The sequence below is a fragment of the Haliotis asinina genome, chromosome 2 (assembly GCF_037392515.1).
Source record: "Haliotis asinina isolate JCU_RB_2024 chromosome 2, JCU_Hal_asi_v2, whole genome shotgun sequence".
Taxonomy (NCBI): domain Eukaryota; kingdom Metazoa; phylum Mollusca; class Gastropoda; order Lepetellida; family Haliotidae; genus Haliotis; species Haliotis asinina.
This window is the reverse complement of record NC_090281.1, coordinates 98,415,727-98,432,163: the sequence shown is the minus strand read 5'-3', so window position 1 is coordinate 98,432,163 and position 16,437 is coordinate 98,415,727. Positions and strand designations below refer to the sequence as shown.

The following is a 16,437-nucleotide window of genomic DNA, read 5'->3' as shown; positions in this document are numbered from 1 at the left end:
TAGCCAGCATAGACCTGAAGAATGCGTATGTTATCATTCCTATACACCCTCTGTCAAGGAAATACCTAAGATTCCTATTCAGTGGCTGTCAATTTCAGTGGAACGTCTGTCATTTGGAATTTCATCTGTTCCTTGGTCGTGATAACAAGGCCTTTGGAGCAAGATTCAAGCCTGAATATCTCAAGTGTTACTCTCTCTATTGAAACTCAATTAGCAATGCCTTCTAGGACTGCTGACCTCAGCCCAGGACATGACACACATGGGGAGGTTACATTTACAGCTGTTTCAACAGTGTGTGAATCCACATTTAACCTATGTGAACCCGATACATTTACTGGTGAATCTTAAACCATATCTCCTCTGGTGGACTCAGGAATCCAATGTCTGCTCAGGAACTTATCAGAACCGGATTGCAATACTCATCTTTACGTGGACACATCTCTTCAAGGATTGGGGAGTCTGTTGGAAATGAAGGCAGTAATCAATGCAATACAACATTGGTCGGAAGCATTACGAAACATGGTCCACATGGACAACTCCACAGTAGCTTGTTAAACAAGGATCAACAGGATTGTTAAATCTGCTTCAACTAACTTTTCAGCTTTTCAACATAGTCGACCAGTTGAACATTTACATAAGCCCATCTCATATTCTCACAGACACTCTTTCTCTCAGCCGAGAAAACCATCTCCAACAGAATGGATGTTGCACCGAGAAGCATTTCAACTCATTATTCGGGTAACAGGATTTCCACTCATAGATGTTTTTGCAACCTGGTTCAACAATTGGATAAGAATGTTCGGGATGTTCGAGCATCAGAGCAACAGATTTCCACCACCAGTACTAATACCTCAAGTACTAGCAAAAATCAAACAAACAACAATGCTACCTTATAGGCCAGCAAGAATGTGGTTTCTTGTACTCATTCAAGAATTCCAGCATTGAAGCTACCAGACTGGTCAAACCTGTTAGTACATCAGCACACCAAACAAGAGCACAAGAATCCAGGTATACTCCAGTTTCATGTACGGATTGTATCAAAACATGCGTGAAAAATGAGGATCTTCCACAAGAGCAGGTGCTTTTGTACTATGCAGAACTGCACATAATTTATATCATGACAAATGGAAATGAATTGAAGCTTACGCAAAGTGCAGAGAATGTATTGCATCGAAAGCTTCTCATCCTCAAATAGTGGATTACTTATGTCATCTAAGACAAACAAGGTGATTGAAAGGTTCAACTCTGTCAACCTGTCTAAATGCATTCAGTAGTTATATCTGTGAAATCAGGCATCAAACTGACCAAGTATACTAGGTACTGAGCATACACAAACTTAAAAACTCAGAGAAACTCAGAGATTAGTATCCATCTTGTAACATGCCACGTTCCGTGATGTCAGTAATTTCGTCCTTGAGACGTGCAATACGTTGCATTCTGGAAAAGAGAAACGCAGCAAGAGAATGCCACACAATACTGTGTGTACTTTGGAAAGCTCAACCCCTCCCTTGCGATCGTTCAAACCTTAAAGTTAAATGGCTATTGAAACTCACAGCATGCCAAGGCTGACGTCAGGAGGCCATTGGGATGGTCCGTGGGGGAATGTCTCAATGACAAGTGGCTGCACATTTCCACTGCCACCGGAACACCATTTCTGCACTGGTGAGACGCTACCAGACTACAAATGATGTTCTGTATGTCCATGTGTAACAACAAGCCCCCTGCTTGGGATCTCTTTGTTGTTCTACAACACCTCACTAGTGAGGAATACTGACGATTAGATTGGACATCCTTTGAACTTTTGACACAAAGACTATATTTTTACTTGCCTTACCCACTGCAGCTGAGATGTCAGAAATCCACATACAGTATTTTGCGTGAACTCAGTTCCATTCCACAAGTCCTGGCGTGCTACACCTGGGATTTCATTGCTGAAGATCAGTTGCCAGGACAACCAGATAGACAATTTCACATCCCTGCATTTTCTACAGTGCTTGGACTACATGATACACAGGATTTATCTCAGTGTCCAGTTAGAGCTCCCAAGATTTATTGAAAACGGACACAAACAATGAGGCAGAAATATGAGCTTATAAAGCAGCAGGGCTCGAGCCATGACAAGTTTCCAATTGGCATCTATGCTTGCTTTGCACGTAACTTGCTCAATTACAACAATCGTGGAGGACTGTTCTTGGAAATCAGACAGTGTATGTAAATCACTGTCTCAGAGACATTGCCACAGAGGACATCTCAGGTATTCACCAATTTGGCTTGCTTATTCTAGCATCACAGTTAACACTTCCTCAAAGGCGCTGAAAATGGCTCACCCTTATCATGTGACTTTTTGATACCTTCACTTACAAGGTGGTTGTTTGAGAGTGCATGCTTACATCAAGACAAACTAGCACGAGTGATTATAAACCCTGTACATTTTTAGATAATATGTGATGCAAGGATTGTAACTTAGCAGGTGAACACTTCTAGCAAAAACTTATGAGATGTATATAGTTATATATGGTTATGTAACTAGAAACTAACAAGACTTTAGTTACATGACCACACGTGGATGTCACAGCAGATAGACAGTGTGGCTTCCCCCGAGATACCAGTCAGAAATTGGGTAAAGAAACAAGAGAATTACAGTGATATCATAGTTCCCTAGAGGTGGGGATATTCAGGATGTTTTGCAAGTGTCCATGAAGTGGCATGACCCACCACCTCTTCCATCGGATGCTACAAGCAAATAAACATGAGTCAGGATAAGGGAAAATACATAATTTTCTGAATAAAATTGATATTTCATACTTATTCTGACTCGTGAGGTCAACCCTTCCAACTTCCCCCTTCAGGTCACTTGGATTTCCTTGCAAACCCTTCTGTTTGGGCTACGAAAATTATAGAGAGAGTGACAAATATGGCTGATCATGTGACCAATATTAGTGCCAAAATATGGAGGAAAGGGAGGGTACTCGTGGGTGAAGATGTTTTTTTTGTCCTCTTTTAAGGAGGGAACTTCAAGAGATTTCAAGTTCCCACTCTAATTTCCGTTGGAAGAGGTTGACGAGCAAATAAACATGAGTCAGGATAAGAATGAAATATCAATTTTAATAAGAAAATTACCTTTCTGTTTAATACCAAAGTCATTAAATTGAGGAAAATAAACCCAAATCTACTTTCAAACATGGGCTGACTATGCCATTGCGGCATGTAGAACTCAATGTCACAGAAGAACCATAACGTCATGGCATTGTTCATGACCTCACGCCACCTTGTCCAGGTGATAATAAATGTTGTAAATTTGGAACCAGATTAGTGTAAGTCTGGTTTAGACATCTTCCACTGTAACAGTGGATCTGAAACGGTTGTGCGAGGTCCAGACTGTCACAGAACCTTGCTTGTCTTCGGAGCAGATGATAACATCACATACATTATAAGGCATATAATGGCAGTGTTATTTTATGTTTACTGATGTTGAATGTTTCAGGACAAGAAAAAGAAAAAGAAGAAGACTGTGGACAGTGATGAAGAAGAAGAGGAAGACACCGAGGAACTTGTGGTGAAAACAAAGGGGAAGAAGCCAATGGCATCATTTCAGATGCTGATGATGGATGATGATGATGAGGTAGGATCGATGACTGAAGTAGTCATGCACTTTATCTGGAATTATGGGGCTAGATTAGTCTTCAGTAGCCACTGCTTGTTGAGAAACAACCTGTGTCTTGGTGTACATACTTTTCAATTGCCAATGCTGTTTTGTGTATTGTCTTTTCTTGGAACACTGTGTTCACTTCAGAAAAGTTTGTGTATCATAATGAAGGGAAAAAACTATACATTTGTCGTGCACAGAATTGAGCGCATGAGACAAATGGTCAAGGCGCTAGCTCATCATGGCGAAGACCTAGGTTCAATTCCCCACATGGGTGGGTACAGTGTGTGAAGCCCATTTCTGGTGTTCCCTGCCATTAAATATGCTGGAATGTTTTAAAAACAGTGTAGGACTAAATTCACTCACTCACTCACTCATGCACAGAATCAACACTGAAACCAATCTGTTTTCAACAGCTCACTGGGTTCAAACTAGCACCATTCAAACCTGTAGATTCATCAGGTCCAGACTAACAGGGTACAGACTGGTATAGTCAGATTTTCAGTACATATTTTGTGAGGTAATTTTGGAGTCCAGGATTCTCTAGTAAGTGAAGTAAAGGCAAAGAGGGATATTCAGGTTTAATGGTTCTTGATGATGTTTCAACTGACAGTGTTGTTTCAGCTTTCCATAGTACACAAACAGTGCCGTCTCTGTTTCAGAATGAGACAAAAAGTGATGATGAACCAACTGAAGAAACAAAATCTGATGGTGTTCTCCTTGAAAGTGTTGGCGAAAGTACAGCCAAATCTAAAAAAGACAAGAAGTCCAAGAAGAAAGAGAAAGCCAAAACTGCAGAAGAAGAAGATATTGATGCAATTTTAGCAGCTCTTGAAAAACCTGCAGAGAAGAAGAAAGGTAAGAAGGGGAAGAAAGCAGAAGAAGATAATGTTGGCATGGAAACAGATCAGAACGAGGCTAGTCCTGCAGTGACTGAAGGCCAAGTTGTAACCATGGAGGATCTGGAAGCAGAATATGAAGACAAGAAGAAGAAAAAGAAGAAGAAGGAGAAGAAAGAGAAGAAAGCAGAGGAGGCAGAAGATGATGCAGGTGAGAAGGTGGAGGAGAAGGAAGATGAGGAGGATGAAGAGGAAGGAAGCACTGTCAAGACAGCTGCACAGAAGAAGAAGGAGAAGAAGGAACGTGAACGACTGAAGAAGTTACAGGTTTGTATATTCAGTGATTTGTTTTTGTACATTGTTGATCTAGACCTCAAGATGCACATCTGGAGATCTGGATAGGCATTGTTATTTAACTTCCAGTGTTAGGGGTCATCCATGAATCAAACACAAGATATAATTGTAGGAAGCCAATGATATACTCCTAAAAAATTGAAGTAGACAGGATTTTTACATATGAATATTGTTTAGCCTTCAGGACATATCAGCTGAGAGTGCAAATGATGAGTGTCAGGTGTGTTGTGAATTTGAGGGGAGATTTACCAACATCAGAAGCTGACTGATCAGTGTCGAGTATGTTTTAGATTTAAAGGAGTTGACTGATCAACGTCGGTGTTGTGAGTATCTAGGCGCTGACTGATCTGTGTCAGTTGTGTTTTAGATTTAAAGGAGTTGACTGATCAATGTCAGTGTTGTGAATATCTAAGCGCTGACTGATCTGTGTCAGTTGTGTTTTAGATTTAAAGTTGACTGATCAACGTCGGTGTTGTGAGTATCTAAGCACTGACTGATCTGTGTCAGTTGTGTTTTAGATTTAAAGGAGTTGACTGATCAACGTCGGTGTTGTGAGTATCTAAGCGCTGACTGATCTGTGTCAGTTGTGTTTTAGATTTAAAGGAGTTGACTGATCAATGTCAGTGTTGTGAATATCTAAGCGCTGACTGATCTGTGTCAGTTGTGTTTTAGATTTAAAGGAGTTGACTGATCAACGTCGGTGTTGTGAGTATCTAAGCGCTGACTGATCTGTGTCAGTTGTGTTTTAGATTTAAAGGAGTTGACTGATCAACGTCGGTGTTGTGAGTTTCTAAGCGCTGACTGATCTGTGTCAGTTGTGTTTTAGATTTAAAGGAGTTGACTGATCAACGTCGGTGTTGTGAGTATCTAAGCGCTAACTGATCTGTGTCAGTTGTGTTTTAGATTTAAAGGAGTTGACTGATCAACGTCGGTGTTGTGAGTATCTAAGCGCTGACTGATCTGTGTCAGTTGTGTTTTAGATTTAAAGGAGTTGACTGATCAACGTCGGTGTTGTGAGTATCTAAGCGCTGACTGATCTGTGTCAGTTGTGTTTTAGATAAAAAAAAGGAGTGACTGACCAATGTCAGGTGTTGTTTCAGAAGAAGAAGTCTGCACCAAAGGACGGAGAAAAGGAAGAGCCGAAGGAAGCAGACGCAGAGAGTGAGAAGCCAGAAGAAGGAACACAGCCCCCTGGTGAGTTATTCAGGAATCAGGCGTCCTCGGAATCCAGTATGGATGTAGTGTGTGATGCCAACTATTGGTGTTGCCCATTAAGATATTGTTGGAATATGTCAAAAAGCGTCATTAAGTCATGCTCACTGTAACTCGGAGAAGTACTGGCCATGAGAGCAGTGGTACAAAGGTGGCTACCACTCCCAGTGAACTTCAGTCTGTGATCAATGCCTGTTGTTGAATGGGCTGGGAGTACCAATCAGCTAGATCTGCTGTTGTCACTGCTATCCTTGCCGATGAATGAGTATTTGTTCCAGATGTTTTCCATATTGATTAAGACATGTACATTTATCGATTCTTTTCCATCAGAGGTTTCAAGTGACAATAACCATCTTTGATTCAGATTATAATCAGTACTAAAGGTTTGTGTAATTTATTTAAGAATCATATTCAATGCAAGTTGCCTGTTCCATGTTTCACTCAATGTTTTGCCTGTTATAACTTGACTCAAAATGTTGTTGTCTCCAGTGGTATTATTGTACTTCCTTCCCATATAATATTATGCTAACTTAAAGTGCCAAATCTGCCAATCACTTCTTATTGAATATCCTCAGTAACTTTTGATCTCTTAATATATGGTGAACACTTAAACCATCATCACATGTATACAATCAAGAATTGGGGTGAATTATTGGGTGTTTGCAATGATGATTGTATTTTCATGCAGTAAAACCTTCCTGCAAGGTTTATCAAGATGTCTATCATGTGATGTAGGTGATGATGCTGGAGAAGACCAGAAAGAAGAAGGAGAAGAAGGGACAAAAAAGAAGAAGAAAAAGAAAAAAGGGGAGAAAGAGAAGGAAGAAAAAGCCAAGCCAAGCAAGAAGGTACATTTGGGGATGAAGAAACTGCAGTGTATATTCCAGATTTAGAATGTTGACGTGGTGTTGGATATCCAGGGTGAAATAACCGTGTAAACAGAATGCTGGTTTTGATTAGATGTAAGCCCGGAGGCCTTCAATCCTGGTCATATGCTAAAGTCATCATTGTTCCCGGTTATCTAGAAACTGAATCATGACAGAAACTATATGTCACAGTTACTCCTCTGTTTTCATCTGGCTGAGAGATGTGGGTTAGAGCTGATCGTCGGGAATCTATCATCTGCAACTAAAAGACTACTATTGGCATCAGGTGATTTGACTCCAGCATAGTCAAGGAATAATTGTCTAATGCAGGTACTGAATTCGAATTGTTTCCTCACTGCAGTCAAGGATGTGCCTGTAGAGAGTTTGGGATTTGGTGGTCAGACCTGCTAACTTGGTTTATCAATGTTCATGCTGTTGATCACAGGATTGTTCATTGTTAATCACTGACTTGATTATATACAGACTGCTCCCATATTGCTAAACTTTCTAACTGTAGAGAGTTGGGAGTTGGTTGTATTAACCCTTGTCTCTCCATCTGCAGGTGGCTGCCATCAAAGCCCATCTGAAGATGATTCAAGAAGAACAGGAGAAGTTGAGGCAAGAAGAAGAGGAGAGAATCCGGCAGGAGGAAGAGGCAGAGAAGGCCCGCGAGGAACAGGTGAGTAAACAATGCTCAAGGGAGTTCACTCAGCGAATCATAGACCACTTTCACCCCAGTCGTCATTACTCTGGTGCTCAAGTGCTACCTTGAGTTCAACCTTGTTTTTCTTTGCTTTGAAAAGTGTTTATGGCTTACACGTACTTTGTCCATTATACAGTCGAACCCTGTTTACTTGGACCCTACATATCCGAAAACCCCACCTTCCGGACGTTTTTTTTTATGTGAAACGAAACTTACATTCATTAATTGTACTCGCTTAACCGGACCCCGTGCTTCCGGACCCGAATGGCAAATTTTCAAACTATTCATGTAGATTTCCATTGAAAAATGATCCAGTTATCCCAACAGAGAGATCTGTGCAACATGCATGTGTATGTGTCACGTCACGTTTACCACATGACTATGTGATTTCATACTTAATCTATCAGAAGGCATTTGATGTGAATTGATTAATTAGCCATCAAAACACTAGGGACGTGTGTCACTCGGGCTGTTCATTAGGATTTGGCAGGTGTGAGAACATCTCATCAGTAACAAAAACACGTCTTAAGTAGGATTAAGGTAAACTACACTGTAGTTTTACTGTATATAACACTTATAAATCAACACCTACTATCTGTCGCGATGCAAGTTTAAAATAGCCTGCCACGTGATCTAAGTTATGTGATCTCGTCCAGACGTTTACTTTTTGCAGACAGCATAAGTTTGATGCGATTCCATATGTTTTTGGGGCATTTATATGCATTTTTACATAAGAATATGCAATTGGCAAAATAGAGACTTTTTGTCATCGATTTACGTTTTTCATTTATCCTACCACACGCTACATGATGACGTATGAGACAACCTGACAAATGGTAACCTGCATTCCGCCTCTTATATATTATTGGTACACTTATATGCTATGATGATTCATACTATTGACTGTTGATTTACAGATATGCGTACATGAAAACTTTTTGCTTTCACTTAATTGTCATGATTTGCTTGTGTGAACTAGTTAACCGGACATCTCGCTATCTGGATGATTATCGAATGAAATCAAAACATCCGGATAAACAGGGTTCGACTGTGTTTCAGTATTTACCATTTCAAAGCACTGTACATGTTTGGTAACAGGAAGTGGTGCAGGGCGTATTGTGATTTGGTTGTGATGGATGGAGTCTAGTGTCTGTTGTTGCTCCACAGCTGCGTCTGGAGAAGGAGAGAAGGGAGAAGAAGAAGCAGAAAGAGAAGGAAAGGAAGGACCGACTGAAGGCAGAGGGCAAGTTGCTCAATGCCAAGCAGAAGCGGGACCAACAGAAGATCAACCAGATGTTGACAGCTATGAGAGAACAAGGTAAATGTCTTCTACATAGTACCTCAGATACACCAGAATGTGAGTCCCCCACTACAGTTATACCAGAATACAAGTTCCCCCAGGACATTTATACCAGAATGTGAGTTCCCCCAGGACAGTTATCCCAGAATGTGAGTCCCCCGGTACAGTTATACCAGAATGTGAGTCCCCCACTACAGTTATACCAGAATGTGAGTCCCCCACTACAGTTATACCACAATGTGAGTTCCCCCACTACAGTTATACCACAATGTGAGTTCCCCCAGGACAGTTATACCACAATGTGAGTTCCCCCAGAACAGTTATCCCAAAATGTCAGTTCCCCCATGACAGTTATCTCAGAATGTCAGTTCCCCATGACAGTTATCCCAGAATGTCAGTTCCCCCAGGACAGTTATCCCAGAATGTGAGTTCCCCATGACATATATCCCAGAATGTCAGTTCCCCCAGGACAGTTATCCCAGAATGTCAGTCCCCACATGACAGTTATCCCAGAATGTCAGTTCCCCCATGACATATATCCCAGATTGTCAGTTCCCCCATGACAGTTATCCCAGATTGTCAGTTCCCCCATGACAGTTATCCCAGAATGTCAGTTCCCCCATGACATATATCCCAGAATGTCAGTTCCCCCAGGACAGTTATCCCAGAATGTCAGTTCCCCACATGACATTTATCCCAGAATGTCAGTTCCCCCAGGACATTTATCCCAGATTGTCAGTTCCCCCATGACAGTTATCCCAGAATGTCAGTTCCCCCATGACAGTTATCCCAGAATGTCAGTTCCCCCAGGACAGTTATCCCAGATTGTCAGTTCCCCCATGACAGTTATCCCAGAATGTCAGTTCCCCCATGACAGTTATCCCAGAATGTCAGTTCCCCCATGACATATATCCCAGAATGTCAGTTCCCCCATGACAGTTATCCCAGATTGTCAGTTCCCCCATGACATTTATCCCAGATTGTCAGTTCCCCCATGACAGTTATCCCAGAGTGTCAGTTCCCCCGTGACAGTTATCCCAGAATGTCAGTTCCCCCATGACAGTTATCCCAGATTGTCAGTTCCCCCAGGACAGTTATCCCAGAATGTCAGTCCCCACATGACAGTTATCCCAGAGTGTCAGTTCCCCCGTGACAGTTATCCCAGAATGTCAGTTCCCCCAGGACATTTATCCCAGATTGTCAGTTCCCCCAGGACAGTTATCCCAGAATGTCAGTTCCCCCATGACAGTTATCGCAGAATGTCAGTTCCCCCATGACAGTTATACTAGACTGTGAACCCCCCTCCCCGACTATAGATATGTCTGTATGTGAATCCCCCACTACGGATACACCCAAATATGAGTCCTCTACTACAGATATATCTGAATGTGAGTCCCCTACTACAGATAGACCTGAATGTGAGTTCAACCACTACAAAATATCAGAATATGAGTCCCTAAATACAGATAGATTATCACAATAGATAAACATTTTAGATGACTCCCCTGCATTACATATGTTCATTGATGTGAGTTCCCTGTGATAGAGATTACACACATGTATCACTTGGACATCACTAGCTGAAGCTATAAAGCTAGGAAAAGGTCCTTCAACCAGTATGTACCAAGGTGTAATTGACATATTAATTCAAGGAATTTCCCTTGATATGTGAAGTGAACTTCAGCTTCTGTGACTGACATTTCTATGTTACGTTCTGCAAATTCTGTTTCAGGTCTTGAAATTCCTGACAAAGACTCCACTCAAAAGAAGCGTCCATTTTATGGGGACAAACGGAAGAGGAAGGATCACCAGAAGAGTATGTGAATTATTTACACCTGAATGTTGGCCAAACTTTGGCTCTATGACACATCTGTCATTCCAAAATGATAACTAATTTGTGAGCAAAATATCAGTGTCGTCCCATACCTAGTAATGATGTGTTGAGTTTGCATCAACCATCCTTGATTACCTTGTTGTCTGGCTTCCTGGCTACAGGTACATCAGAAACATGTCATTATGGCTTTGAAGCTCAGGTCACTCGTGTGGCGAACTTTGGTAGAAATGGAAGACAGTTTGGGCCCAACAAATACATGAAGTCTCTCTATTCACACTTACATTCAAATACTCCAGCTAAAAATTATGACTCCTGATTTGATTAAATATTTCATGGCATTGCAATTTTTTAATCAACTGTGAGAAGATGATTTTTAATTGGATGTCGATTTTAAGCTCAGAAGTAAGAACAAATCTGCACAAAGCTGGTGGTTAGAAACATCACTTCAGATGTGAATTCTGTTCATTTTCCTCAACTTGTCAGCAAAAACATCTGTGAAGCAAGTCATTGGTATCTTTACATCAGAGTAAATGAAATAGCCATTTTGCTGTACTTTTACACAGTGATCAGGAATACAAGATCGCAGAAATAAATGTCACACATTGGACCCTAGACATTTGAAAACTGAGCTACCTCTCACGTTAAACATCCAAACTGATGACAATGTGTTAACCCCGTAGCGGAGACAGAGCAGACACCTTCACCATCTGAGGATAAGACCCCAGTGATCGAGAACGTCCCTGAGAAGGCAGCCTTGGAGGAGACAGGGAAGGAGACTGGAAAGGAGAAAGCTGCTGTTCAAGTGAAGGATTCTTGGGATGAGGAGGACGACGATGTGAAGGATGCGTGGGATGTGTCTGATGAGGAGGAACTGGAGCCAGAAAAGACAACACAGGAACCCAAGACAGGTGAGACCATGACAAGGGATGCGAGAGACAGGTGACTGAAGAGAAAATGGCATTTGAGACCATGGCAGGTGGAACCAGTACAGAGTTATTATAGTTTGTGTACTAGCAGTTGGAGTACCTATATATGTTTACTTAAGGCTACTCTGCATGGTGCTTGTTATCCCCGCTATGTGTTTTGAGGCTGGTGTTAAACTGCGCTCCGTCCGTCCTTGCATCTGTCCATCCATGCATATTTGTCTTTTCCGGAGCAGGAGTCTAAAACTGTTCAATGTTTCTTCACCAAACATGGCACATTGATAGATCTGGTGATGTACTGGTGCCTTTTGGTAGTTTGAATAATATTTGACTTAGACTAAAATTGGTTGTAGTAGTCTTTTCCGGAGCAGAACTGTTCAATGTTTATTCACCAAACTTGGCACTTACTTTGGTCTAGTGGGGTACTTGTGAATTTTTGTAGTTTTGGATTTCTGATTAAAATATTAAAATATTTATTTTTCCTTATCCTGACTCGTGGCGAAGGTAATGGAACGCCTGAAATTCCTTGAAGTTCCCTTCTGAAACAAGCAGACGTAAAATTCACACTCACCCATGTATTACCTCCCTTCCCAGCACATGGTGAGCTGATAGGCCATGATACTTCACCCTCTCCCTATCGCCCAACGAGGGCGGCTGGAGGTACCCGTGGTCCCATTTACGACAATAAGATCTGTCATTCTTTTGGTTTTTCAAACTAAATTTATGTTGTGATATTTAGCTTGTATATATATATTATTATTATACAGTATTTTGATTACTCTGTCTTTTTCTAACTTAGTCTCAGTTGATGAAATCGTGTTTGCAGTGCAGATTACGGCTGTTGGCGGTTGACCCACATTTACTTTGTCCGACATGTAAACCTTTATCTTCTGCTCATACTCGTACATTTTGTACAAATTTGTCTGAAGCAGAAGTGTTATTATATTTATGGTCTGTTCACAGACGTGCTAGAGATATGCAAGGTCGGCTCACATTAGCCATGTCTTAAGTCTGGTGGAATAAAGTCGTGTCACCGTTTAATTATTGATGCTGAGATTCATTCCAGTGAGTTGCCAGTTGTATCTCCGAGGTTGTGTCCAGGGTCAGGTGAGTCTCCTCCCAAGACTCAGAAGATACCATCTGTAGAGACAGGGCCAACTCAGGCCAAGAAATCTAAATCGGGCATTGTAGACAACTCTTCAACCCAGTCGTCACTGCACGCATCGCAGGCTTTTTGACGCAGGCGCCTTTATGCAGCAATTCACAATGCAGATGATGAGTCTTATGGAGTGAAGGTTGGAAGAAGAAAGACGACTGCACTCGTCAACGAGGTCGACTGCATTCATCTAGACCTGCACGCATCTCTGAAGATGAAGAAGAGGTGCATGCACGCACACACTCCAGAAGTTCCAGGTCCCAGTCATCTGCTCTCAGTACAGAGAAGGACACACCCACACTGAGTGAGTGCACTCGCATGAGTAGTTATACTCGGGTGAGTGACGCCATGCGCTCGTGTGAGTGCACTCGTAGATTGATTCGTCAATGGAGAAGGTCTCCTTCAGTCTCTCTTGTTCATAGAAGGCACCGTATGCAGTCATCCTCCCCTTCAGACTTAGACCCACACAGTTGGGATCGTCAGTGATCTATGAATACGTCTTACTCTAGGAAGAATGAAGTTAGACATCATCGAGAATTCTCACCGGAAGACGCCCTCTTCACGGACTCGGAAGTCACATCATGGATCACGGATGGCTTAAACCTTGTGTCACCATCTAAGGACTCCAATGAATTCAACACGTATAAGATGAAGAATGATGACATTGATATGTTGACGTTCCAGCCGATAGCTCCTGTATCTAGGATCGCTGAGACATTGTCTACAGCATTTAGGTCACCAACCAAGTTTCAACAGTTGTGCCGCCATTTAATGCACATCGTTTATCAACTCAGCTCGCAGCAGATTTTACAAAGTAGAAGACAAGAGGCTGATGCAACTTGACACTACTACGAGGTGAACTTTCTTCGGATTAACTCGATCTAGAGCCATCAATGAGACCCTCATTGCAAAATTCAGCAATCCTGCCAATAAGGAAGAGAGGATGATCCTGTCTGCGCTTATCACACAGAGGAGGGATCAACCGTTTATGTCCGAACATCTAGCATCTACTACTGTGGGTCTTAATCTACTTTGGAGACAGGGGCTGCTGTCCGCTGGGTCATGGAGTGGGAACTTCACAAAGTCTTTGTATCAAGCCCCATGGTCTGCGCCCACTGTGTTTGGCGGGAGGATTGAAGAGGTAGCAAGATTCGGTTACTCAAGATTCAAGGGAAGTCATGATGATCAAATCCATCGATGCTTTAACTTCTGTCCTTATACAGGCAAATCAGTGTTACACTAGCAAGTCCAAGTTTTCCAGGGTTCAAAGAGCAAGGGACAAGAAATTCATCGATCGAGGGGAAAAATCGTCTTCTTCCTTTCGTCGCCCCTGTGGAGGAAATAAATGCTCTCAGACGTCAGGAAGATCGTCAAGGGTTGGTGGAGCAAATAAACGCTGAAGATCAGGTTCAGAACAACTGGAGTCTTCCACCCCAGCCGTTCCCGTACAACCGTCTCAAGTGGGTGAATGTCTTCAACTCTGCTGACAAAATTGGGGACTATATCAACACTATTGCAGAAGGGAGCAGTAGAAGTAATACAGCCACAGAGTCTAACACCAGGCTTTTATTCCAGAGAGAAATTCAGACTCATTTACAACATGAAGGAATTCAACAAAGCGTTTCTACTGAAGCCAGAACATTTCAAGATGTTGCATCTTCCTCAACTAAGACTTCCCATCCGACTGGCAGACTATCTAGCCAGCATAGATCTACAAGATGCAATCCATCACTTGTCGACAATATTGAGAAACAAGTTGTTAATGATCCACATGGACAACTCAACAGTAGCCTTTTACATAAACAAACAAGGATCTACGCGATCACTATCTCTACTACACCTGACGTTTCAACTGTTCAAGTTAGTTGACAATCTGAATCTTCAAGTAAAAGCATGTCACATACCTGGAACCTGCAACATCATGGCAGATGCCCTATCTTGTCCTCTTCGTTCATCTCCAACAAAATGGATGATGCATCGGGAAGCTTTTCAACTAATCAGTCAAGCTTTTGGTTCATGGCAAATAGACCTATTTGCAACAAAATTCAACAGACAACAACTTTTGTATCACCAGTACCAGATCCCGTAGCTTGGGCAACAGACGCTCTCAGCATTCCATGGGAAGGACTAAACGCGTACGTTTCCCCCTCCAGTACTGTTACCGAAAGTCAGCGAGAAAATCAGACAAATGAAGAGATTACAACTGATTTTGGTCGCGCCCTACTGGCCAACAAGAGATTAGTTTCCAGCACTTATGGAAGAGCTAGGACAACCAACTCGACAATTACCAGAGTGGAAGAATCTTCTCATCCACCCACACACACGGCAAATGCACGGCCAACCATCGGTATTTCGTCTTCACGTATGGACCGTATTAAGACAAGTTTGAAATGCATAGGATATTCGGCGAGAGCAGCGAAAGCAGTCACCTTAGCTTTACGGAAATCTACGCACACACTTTATGACAAGTGGAAACGCTTTGAGGCATATGCCAGGAAAAAGGGATTTTCAGCGAACAAGGTGCCCCATCCTCAAATAGCAGATTATTTATGCTATTTACGTGGTTCCAAGAGTCTGAAAGGTTCTACGTTATCTACATACTTAGCAGCTCTCAGCTCAGTTGTTCATGGGAACAGAGTTTCTTGCCTTTCTACGTTCATTCTGGTTAGAAGATCAACAACTCAGATTTAGAGCTCCAGCTCATTTGGGTCTCAGATGGGATTTCATAGCAAAGAATCCACTACCAGGTCAACCGGATAGACAGTTCCATCTATTTGTCTGTTTGGGATCTCATGATACACAAGATTTATCGTTATGTCCAGTCAGAGCATTGAAGATATACATTGCATGTACAAGTCTAGAAGACAACTGTTCAAGCGCCTATTTATCCCTATATCTACTGAGACACCCAAGGAAGTATCCTGCAACACCATCTCAGTGTGGATTAGAGCTTTTGTACTCAGACCATATAAAGCAGCAGAATTAGACCCTCTGCGAGCCTCTAACCCGCAAGAAGTCAGAGCCATAGCTTCTACACTAGCATTACATGGAAATTGCCCGCTATCTACTATTATGGAAGGCTGTTTTTCGAAGTCAAACAGAGTGTTTGCCAGCCATTACCTGCGAGACACAGCCATAGAGGACATCACTGGCATTCACCAGTTTGGGCCACTTGTCGTTGCTCAGCAACTAACAGTTCCCTGAAGGCGCTGATTTAACTCATTTATCACATGACTTGTGGAAGCCAGACACTCTGTTGAGTATATTGGTGGAAAGTCCATATGCCCGTCTTGAATAGACTAGCATGGGTGATTAGGACCTTGTATTCATTATGAAGATATTTATACATGAAGAAAGGTCGCAACTAGTCTCGATTGTTATATCTTGACATTTAGTTGCATCAGAAACTTGTAGGACGCTAGTTACTTTTGATGTCATCACATGTCAGTCAACGAAGTCTTCTATGGAAGGCAAGTTCAACTGGATGTGATTTCCCCCCAAAATCTACAATGAATATGAGAAGAATAGGACCGAATTACCACCATTTTTATTAGACGTAATTTAGAACAGTCAGCAGAATCCAGTGTGGTCTGACCCACCGCTG

The 16,437-nt window shown here is 42.0% G+C and overlaps 1 protein-coding gene across 2 annotated transcripts in view; it reads left to right on the top strand.

Moving 5' to 3' along the window:
* The window catches only part of LOC137274670 (eukaryotic translation initiation factor 5B-like), a 107,652-nt gene that overhangs the window by 7,068 nt on the left and 84,147 nt on the right, over positions 1–16,437 (top strand). For both annotated transcript variants that reach the window (XM_067808001.1, XM_067808002.1), the window contains exons 4-11: positions 3,485–3,622; positions 4,309–4,812; positions 5,940–6,033; positions 6,787–6,899; positions 7,480–7,596; positions 8,788–8,938; positions 10,653–10,736; positions 11,435–11,662. In XM_067808001.1, coding sequence (XP_067664102.1) covers positions 3,485–3,622; positions 4,309–4,812; positions 5,940–6,033; positions 6,787–6,899; positions 7,480–7,596; positions 8,788–8,938; positions 10,653–10,736; positions 11,435–11,662 — 1,429 coding nt within the window. The remainder of the gene's footprint in view (positions 1–3,484; positions 3,623–4,308; positions 4,813–5,939; positions 6,034–6,786; positions 6,900–7,479; positions 7,597–8,787; positions 8,939–10,652; positions 10,737–11,434; positions 11,663–16,437) is intronic.